The sequence below is a fragment of the Carcharhinus amblyrhynchos genome, chromosome 4 (genome assembly GCF_965287045.1).
Source record: "Carcharhinus amblyrhynchos chromosome 4, sCarAmb.v2.hapA, whole genome shotgun sequence".
Classification (NCBI taxonomy): domain Eukaryota; kingdom Metazoa; phylum Chordata; class Chondrichthyes; order Carcharhiniformes; family Carcharhinidae; genus Carcharhinus; species Carcharhinus amblyrhynchos.
The window spans coordinates 133,204,252-133,213,961 of record NC_137327.1 but is presented as its reverse complement, the minus strand read 5'-3'; the positions used below and the strand labels follow the sequence as shown (position 1 = coordinate 133,213,961).

At 45.1% G+C, this 9,710-nt stretch overlaps 1 protein-coding gene across 1 annotated transcript in view; it reads right to left on the bottom strand.

Moving 5' to 3' along the window:
* Positions 1-336: 336 nt before the first annotated feature.
* Positions 337-9,710, bottom strand: part of col4a5 (collagen, type IV, alpha 5 (Alport syndrome)) — a 256,775-nt gene continuing 247,401 nt past the window's right edge. Inside the window, exons 48-52 of the mRNA XM_080187894.1 lie at positions 9,115-9,327; positions 7,000-7,177; positions 6,361-6,475; positions 3,213-3,385; positions 337-1,702 (exon numbers count right to left, since the gene is read on the bottom strand). Of these exons, the coding sequence (XP_080044020.1) occupies positions 1,621-1,702; positions 3,213-3,385; positions 6,361-6,475; positions 7,000-7,177; positions 9,115-9,327 (761 nt within the window). The 3' untranslated portion in view covers positions 337-1,620. The remainder of the gene's footprint in view (positions 1,703-3,212; positions 3,386-6,360; positions 6,476-6,999; positions 7,178-9,114; positions 9,328-9,710) is intronic.

The following is a 9,710-nucleotide window of genomic DNA, read 5'->3' as shown; positions in this document are numbered from 1 at the left end:
CAAAAGCTCTCCAACAGGCTATAGGTCAGAGGCTATATTTTAAGATTGGTAGTTAGCAGTATTGTTGGGTAAGTACAGTTTGGGACTGGCACACATGGGACTGGCACATTGCGTGTTAAGGAAGCGAGACTTTGGGTTGCTCCGGTCATTCATCAGCGAGCCTCCATTTAGATTGGCTAGGTCATGGGAAGTGAGGTACATGATGCTGAGAGCAATCTGTCGATATTGAAAAAAAAAATCCAATAATAACTAAAACAAGAGAATCAAATTATGTTTAGAAATTTTATTAAAAACCCATTTTTAGAAGTCAATGAAAGAACAGTTAAAAGACACGTATTTTTAAGTCAATGTTTCCTTTATTTCAGATTTGTATTTTTTTTTGTTTTATAAAGTCATTTGGAACTGTCCTGGATAATATACAAGAAAGAACACTTTTGGAGAGAGACACATCTTTGCTGAAGTAAAATAAATGAACCTTTGGTAAGCTTTTTGTGTGTTTGCTCTATGGTAACGATGGTGGGAATAAAGCAGAAATGTTCGGACCAAGTGGGATCTGATTCAATTGCAAATGGTTTATAAACACAGTTCGATCTCTCTTCACAGGCACTTCTTATGGCTAATCATTTTACATAATTTCAGACAATACAAAAAAAAGTATATTTAACATTTAAAGGCCCCTTAGGAAAGCTGTAATTGTGTAGCACAGTGTATAATTTTTGCATATTAAAAACCCCTGATCATAACTACAAATACAACTTTTTACAATTTCCAAAACAGAAACTTTTTTTTTTAATAATTGAAAACTGCAACTTATCTTTTAAGAGGGAGGACAATGGGTTGGGAGAAGGGAACATTTTTAAATTGCCTGCAAAAAGCAAAAATAAAACAAATCAGTAGTTCGATAGTAAAGTAGGGAATCCCGTAAAGTGAATCCAATAGTAGAAAATACTGCAATTTTTGTTTCCACAATTCAGCTACTTTTAACAATAATAGGTAAAAATGCTAATTGAGCCGTTAATATGTGAAGCACAAATTGATGTTATTGGTGAGAATTGTGACGCTGAAATTCTTCAAGTGATAAAAGCCTGGATACATCATATACACATTTTTCAGTACTTACAAAAAAAAACCGAGGAAGTGTCAGGTTGATTATTAATTATTAATATTTAAGAACCTGGATGCAGTAGTTGGTTAGTAGCACCATGAGAAAAAAAATTGCTTTCAAAAACAAACAAAAATAAAATGAAGATGTAAGCAGTCTCGTTGTTGTAATGTTTTCAGTGCATTACTCTTAAATTGACAGAAAGTGCCATTTTGGGGTCACCTCTTCCCACTACAGAAACAGAACAGGAGGCACCACTGTTTCTCGCTCCACAACGCCGCAGTTTCTCGCTTGTTACTTTCCAAAATGCACTGATTACTCTTTACATGAGGTACGTACAAACGAATATTATGTGTGAACAGTTTTTTTTTGTTTTTTTGTGTTTGTTTTTGCTTCGCACAGTAGCACCATTGTAAATGGAAGACAGAGCGCCCTACAGTTTGTTTTTTACTTATTGAGCTGGATTTCTTCTTCTCGGCTGATTTCGGGTTGTTGTCTCAATGCCGGCTGCCAAGGCATTACGTCCTTTTCATACACACTTGACAGCGGCTCACGCGTGTTCGGAGCTCTCCAGCTTTCAGAGTCTCGGATTGCGGTTTACTGTTGTGCGGAAGGGATGAATAAATGAGAAAGTAAAAACCAAGCTGACTTTATTACACAAACAGAGCTACCCATCCTAGACGTGCCCAACACCACCCCACCTCTCCTGAAGGCACTGGCATGCACTGGGTGACGGTTTCTGACAGCATTGTGGGCCGAAGGGCCTGTTCTTGCGCTGTACTGTTCTATGCTGCCACAGTGGAGCCAGGTTGGAACATCATATGCATGTATTTCCAGCAGGGTACATCAGATAATGGTCTGAAACGAGGAACCTATCTTGATTTCCCCTCCTACTCTTGAGACCAGCAGTAGTGAATGATTGCTAATTCAGTACAGGTCTAGATCTTCGTTTTCCAATCCAACGCTCCCATCCGTTGACTCCGTCTACACTTCCCACTGCCTCGGAAAAGCAGTCAGCGTAATCAAGGACCCCACCCACCCCAAACATTCTTGCCAGAATTTTACCACCCCGCCTGCCCAAGACTTGTAAGATCCCGTCCAAGAGAGACGTCTGTGGAGAATGCCATTTTGTGAGCCTCACCCGCCCTGATTCTGGGGCAGGCGAGGGGGTAAAATTCTTCTACCTTCTTCCGTCGGTAAAAAGATACAAAAGTCAGGGATCACGCATCAACTGACTCAAGAACAGCTTCTTCCCTGCTGCTATCAGACTTTTGAATGGACCTACCTCGCACTAAGTTGATCTTTCTCTACACACTATCTATGACTGTAACACTACATTCTGCACTCTCTTCGTTCCTACTCTATGAACGGCATGCTTTGTCTGTATAGCGCGCAAGAAATAATACTTCTCACTATATACTAATACATGTGACAATAATAAACCAAATCAAAACAAATAAAACGAAACCACCCAGTGCACAATAATTATTTTAAATGTGTGACAGTCACCCTCACTAGAAACATCCCTTTTCAATTTACAAAAACAGGATCAATTTCAGGTCTGTGTGTGGACACGGGAGGTAGCCATTTTAACATTTCCATCACTCTGATTGGGGAGACTAGTGCCCACGCAGGGACGTCTACCGGTCAGTTTAATTTTAATGGTGGCAGTGAGCTCTTACTGTCAAGATTACTTGTGGTGGGAAGTTGGTGGGAAATTTAATACGGCTGCAACCAAACAGCAGCCAACATCTGCTGTTGAGATTTAAATACAAAGGATAAACAGTTGGGTGAGTGACAGAAGACTCCTGACTCAACATGACTCAACAGAAGGTACCTGGCTTATTTATGAAACATGATGGGTAGGATGGGTATAGAAGGATATGGCCCAAACGCAGGCCATTGGGACTAGCTTAGTGGTAAAAATTGGATAGCATGGACAAGTTGGGCTGAAGGGCCTGTTTCCATGCTGTAAACTTCTATGACTCCATGAACATAAACAGGAGTAGCCATTTGTTAAGCGATTGTACCATTAGCAGAAACCAAAGAGCAGAGTATTTGCATTCAAAGGCGCACATAATTGATTGCTACAATTTTAGCTATTCCTCACCTAAACATCTCCGTCACCTCAACCGTGGCTAACCAGAAGCTGTACGAGTTGGCATAATAGTTGCAAGTGCCCCGGCCATGGCATTCAATGAATGGTGCAGATCGGAATTCTTCTAGACAGGAACCAGGAGAAGCTAAAGCTTGGCCAGATCCTTCAGCACCAGCACTGGTGTGCTGCAAAAACAACAGAAAAACATTTTTGACATTTCAACCCATTTAATGTTTCATTGCTAATGTTGCTTTGAATGATATTTCAGATGTACGTTATTAAGCCTAGCTCTCCGGCACCATCACAGGAACAGTGCGCCTGTTTAAATTAAGCATAGTTATCATCATGTGGGCAGCATGGTGGCACAGTGGTTAGCACTGCTGCGCCACAGTGCCAGGGATCTGGGTTCAATTCCTGGCTTGGGTCACTGTCTGTGCGGAATCTGCACTTTCTCCCTGTGTCTGCATGGGTTTCCTCCGGGTGCTCCGGTTTCCTCCCACGATCCAGAAGACGTGCTGGTTAGATGCATTGGCCGTGCTAAACACCCCCTCAGTGTACCCGAACAGTGACTGGAATGTGGCAACTTGGGGATTTTCACAGTAACTTCATTGCAGTGTTAGTGTAATCCTACTTGTGACATTAATAAATAAACTTTAAACCAGTGCACAAGTCCACACAATTACCATTTCATGGGTGGTATGTCCCACAGAGATGTGGAAATGTTTGGCAGAGGGTAGCCAACCAATGCAATTACAACAACATATAAAGCAGGACCTGAGTGGAAAAAATGTTTAGTTGTCTCACGAGGTGTGTTGAGACAGAGAACCCCTGCCCACATCTCCCGTTGTTGAACTTTTTCACAACCTGAAATCCTGGGGTTTCGCTACTGTCGGATACATCTGGAGTTGGGAGGTTGCCTACTTTGCCGCACCCATCTCAATAGAAAGGCCCCTGCCTAAATGGTCCAAGCTCAGACTCACCATCCTTGGAAGCAGGTCAGAGTTGGCCATAGGAGCAGTTAAGTTCCGAGATGTGCTGGTTAAAAGGCCTACCTTTGTTCTCTGACAGATGTTTGGTTACATTTAAGGCCCTCTAGGCCTCACATCTCATCCACTCCCCATGCGAACTCAATGTCATTCTTGACCCTCTCTCACCTATCCTCCTCATACCCTACATACCATCTCATGGCCCTTCAGTTTCCATTCTCCCAGTTGCCACTGAGTTCGTATGGGGGTGATAAGGGCCCATGTGGAATGGTGGGAGGGCATGAATTGGCATCGGGTTGGAATAGTGGGGGCATGGGTAAGACCTTCTGAACTTATCCATTTTTTCAGGATAAAATCCCATCCCAGCAGTGAGCCCAATGATTCACCCCTGTCCCTCTCTTCCAGAGCCAAACAATGGGGGCGTATTAGACAAATGTACATTGTAATCACAGCAAGTGGTGGGTAGGGACTTATTTATTTTGACTGTGCAACTAGTTACAGCATGACTCATGTAGGCTTACAGGTCAGAATGTTTAATCAATGATACTCTGACCTTTTGAGGAATTGTACAATCTGAATAAATATCATTCTGCTGTTTCCGGGTGTTCATTTGAGAAGTGATAAAGGCATTAACTCTTGCAGACAGGGAATGTGCTTCTAAGGACTACATCTCGACTGTATAATACAATGAAAACAGAAAATGCTGGAGAAACTCAGCAGGTCTGGCAGCAACTGTGGAGGGAGAAACAGAGGTTGCGTTTTGAGTCCGTATGACTCTTGTTCAGATTTGCCACAGATGCTGTCAGAACTGCAGAGTTTGTCCAGCATTTTCTATTTTTAAGTTCAGCATCCACAGAAATTTGTTTTTTATTGATGTGTTGCCCCAGTAGTAGCCTGGAAACAGCCTGCTGCAAAGAATGTCATGGCTGCAGTGAACATTACTGCAACAGGGTGTTTGCCCTGGAAACTGGCTTGCCGGCAACACAGGTTTGCTCGCGTCTACCCAGGTACCAATCACTTTCTCCTACATAGCCCTTCAGTCGAATGCTGGCTGGGAGTTTCATAGGAGCATAACAAATAAGAGCAGGAACAGGCCATTCAGCCCCTTGAACCTGCTTTACCATCCAGTAAGATCATTGCTGATCTGACTGTGGCCTTAACGCCACTTTTCCTGTCAGCTGCCAACAGTTCTCAACTCCCTGGTTTTGAAACTGTGTCCCCTAGTTCTAGATTTCCCCAGGAGGAAAAACATCAGGTGGGATTTCACCCCAAAACTGGAAAATCCTGCCCGAGGTCAATGGACCTTTGCAAGGTCCAACCACCCACCTCCCCTTCCCCCCCCCTCGCCCGTTACGATTCCCGTGGGGGACAGGACAGGAAAACACCGCCCCCCCATCATTTCATTTTGTAGTAGTGTAATTTGATTTTCTGTTGAATTGATTTACACTTAACCCCAAAGCAACCTTACAGTAAATTCTGTTGTGGTGCTATCTAGATATGGAATGGGGACAGGGATTTAGTGCATGCTTTTCAAGAACAAGACCATAGAAAATAGGAGCAGCCATTCAACTCCTCGAGTTTCACTGGTCAATAAGATCATGGTTGATCTGACTGTGGCCTTCACTCCATTTTCCTGCCTGTCACCATAACCCTTGACTCCCCTGAAGATCAAAAATCTGTCTCACTCAGCATTGAATAAATTCAGTCATGGCCCTTTCTCTGGGGAAGATTAACCTCTTAGGGAAAGTTTTCTCCTCATTTCAGTCTTAGGTGGAAAATCATTTATTTTAAAACTTTACCCGCTCAGTTTTAGATTGCCCCCCCCACTTTCACATTCTTCCTGTCGTTCGGGCACTAGATGGACTCTCACCCAGGAACATTTCCCCTTTGGAAACTAACTTAACCGTAGCCACGATCTGGGGAAAAGTTCAAATAATGAAGTCCTTTTATTGGTACATAGTGTTCTAGACTACGCCTACAATCAGGTACATTTAAACCTGAACAAGCATTGCCCTCCTTTCTGTTCTTTGTGTTTCCTGTTACCTTGACAACTATGACCAGTCTTCAAGGCCAGTCTGTCCTTGTTAAAAGGTATGTAGAATGTCCTGAATGAAGGGGGCAAATGGGATGGGTAGATAAGAAAAGGAACAACAAAAGGTCAAGTCAAAGCATACCATCATAAAGGAGTAACCAATCCACAGTGACATCCACCCCTCTGGACACGGTGGGATCTGAATAGTCTGACTATGAACTGCTATTACTAATGCGGGCGCTTCACACACAGTGCACCTGTAACAAGTAAAATCAGAGTTAAAATTTGCCATCTTCTTTCTTATGTAAGAGTGTAAGACCAGATTGGCAAACGCTTCCAAGAATGGTACATTTCGGTGAGGGAGGACTGAACCTGAACGCTTCCCTTACTTGCGAACAGAAGTCTTACAACTGTGTCTCCAAGTAAGGCAGAGCAGAAATCCCAGGCCTCTTTTTCACAGGTCGGGCTTGTGGAGCTTGGAGCCAGAGCCAGGGAATGTCTGGACTCTGCTCAACTGACCTGGGAGCGAGAAATCCAGGATACTGATGGAGTAGAAGGGATGACATGTCTTGGAGTCTTTTGGGTGGGTGTTTGCGTAGCGTAACTATACCCAGATTGCTTGTGGGCCGAAGGGCCTGTTTGTGCTCTAGCGTTCTATGTTCTACATCTGTCATGCATAAAATGATTGGATTTATTTTAGAAAATGGCAAAGAGATTTCTTTTTACCATCTACATATGGCAGCTGTGACCGACTTGAGCCATTAGAGAGATAAAGGCTTACCTGCTGATGAAGGGTCGGATGTTCTCTCCATTTACTGGGGCCATGCTCATTGGCATTGGCTGAGGTGTTGACAGCCAGTAGGAGTAGTCATTCCTTGAGGCAAAGTTACAGACGTTGTTGATGTTGCAGAACATGAATGGCATCGTACTGAAACGCCGCAGGCAGCTCCCAGCAGTTCCTGAAGCAACACATAGCAATATTATGTAGAATCATTCAACACACAAGCAGGCCATTCGGCCCATGACGTTTCTGCCATCTCTCTGAAAGAACAAGTCCCTGTTAATTCCCCATCGTCCAGCAAATATTTCTTTTTCAAGTATTTGTCCGATTCCCTTTTCAAAATTACTCCTGAATCCCTACCATTATAGGCTGTGCATTCCAGATCATAACTCCCCTTAAACATGGCTGATAAACATGTTTGCTTAAACCTGTGTCCACTGATTGCCAAGGATTTAATGGACAATCGAGCCTTCAACTCAAGCAAAGCAGGAATCCCTATCCAGCTTATCAGTCAGGGTTAGCTCTCCTACACGGATGGAGGTTCTAGATACCGGGGACAATTTTGCCACCTAAAAATTGGTTCTGTGTCCGGCGTCAAATATCTCGCAATCGGCTCTGTCCCTTTCTAATGGATCATGCCCTGAAGTAGCATTTAAATATCCGTGGCTCATTCGACATGGGTCAGCATGGTGGCACAGTGGTTAGCACTGTTGCCTCCCAGTGCCAGGGACCTGGGTTCAATTCCAGCCTTTGGTCACTGCCTGTGTGGAATTTGTACGTTCTCCTCGTGTCTGTGTGGGTTTCCTCTCACAGTCCAAAGGTGTGTGGGTTAGGTTGATTGGCCATGCTAAATTGTTCCCAGTGTCAGGGGATTAGCAGGGTAAATGTGTCAAGTTGCGGGAGTAAGGTCTGGGTGGGACTGTGGTCAGCGCAGACTCGATGGGCCGAATAACCTCCTTCTGCACTGTGGGATTCTATGACACTGGATTCTCCAGCTCCCAGGATCTTCCGGCCTTCAGGTGCGTCATGAGAACGGCAAGAATCAATACTGGTTTCCAATAGCGGAGATCTGGCATGATGGCCATGCTGGAGGGCCATCATGCCGGGGCCACTGAAACCCCTGGGTGGTTGCCAACATGGCTGGGCACTGCCAATCTGGCACTGCCCACTTGGCACCCTGGCAGTGCCTATCTGGCATGCCACTAATGCCAGTTGGGCACTGCCAGTGTGCCGGAGCAGTTCAAGGGGTGGCTTGAGGGATGGGGCCTAAGTGGGGGCACTGGGGGGGGGGGGGGGGGGGGTTGGCTATGCAGGGAGAATCATGCAAGGGTGGAGCATAAATGGAGCATGATGGGGAGGCAGGTCAAAGGTCATAATGGAGGTTATGTCAGGGGGTCATGATAGGGAAGGGTCAGTGTCTGTGTGGAGCTTGCACGTTCTCCCCGTGTCTACGTGGGTTTCCCCTGGGTGCTCCAGTTTCCTCCCACAGTCCAAAGATGTGCGGGTTAGGAACATTGGCCAGGGTAAATTGCCCCTTAGTGTCAGAGGGACTAGCTAAGATAAATGCAATGGGGCGTTATGGGGATATGGCCAAGGTGGGATTGTGGTTGGTGGGTTGAAAGGCACTGTAGGATTCTCTGATTCTATGTTTCTGTAACCCAGTCTTATTATATGTCAGGGCAGCATGGCGGCAGAGTGGTTAGCACTGCTGCCTTGCTCCAGGTTCGAATCCCAGCTTGGGTCACTGTCTGTGCATGTTCTCCCCGTGTCTGCATAGGTTTCCTCCAGGAGGGTTTCCTTCCACAGTATGAAAGACTGGTTAGGTACATCGGCCATGCCGAAATCTCCCTCAATGTATCCAAACAGTGGCCGGAGTGTGACGACTAGGGAATTTTCACAGTTACTTCATTGCAGTGTTAGTGTAAGCCTACTTGTGATGCTCACAGTAATAAATGCTGTCTTATGAGAACAAGGCTTTTGTTTAGCACACTGTTATTTTAGGAACATTTCGGGAACGCTAAATGAGGGATTGCTAAATTGACGAATTAACAGAATGTTGTAACATCCATTCATTGTCTTATTCCTACAAACCCAACAACTAGTGATAATTCTTACCCAAATCTTGACCATGTGCTCTCTCATTCCCTTGTACGTAAAGCAGAGAATACCCATCATAGATGATAACAGTTCCAGCAGGACAAGATGGCACTTCTATTGACTGACTGTGTCGGGTAATCAAGAATCCATGAGCGACGGAAGCAGATCCAGGAGGCCCTGGCACTCCAGGGGTACCATCTGGACCAGGTGGGCCTGGGAAACCTCTGTCACCTGTTCAAAGATCAGAGCCAGATTAACCTGAAGTAGTTGCGAACACAACCTCAATAAAGTGAAGGAAAAGATGGAACAGTGGTTAGCATTGCTGCCTCACAGCGCCAGGGACCCGGGTTCGATTCCAGCCTCGAGTGACTGTCTGTGTAGAGTTTGCACATTCTCCCCATGTCTGCATGGGTTTCCTCCAGGAATCTACGAAGACGACCCAAGGTTGCAGCGCTAATCAGCCTATCAGCATCCAGTACTCCAAAAGGCCTTTCTCTGATTGGCCTATTTGTCTTCTCTAAACTTTGCCGGCTTGAATTAGCCACGTGGTGGTCGCCAGTTTCCTGGACCCCTTGGAGAGCCTTCACAGAGCCCAGGGGGTCCATGGACACCGA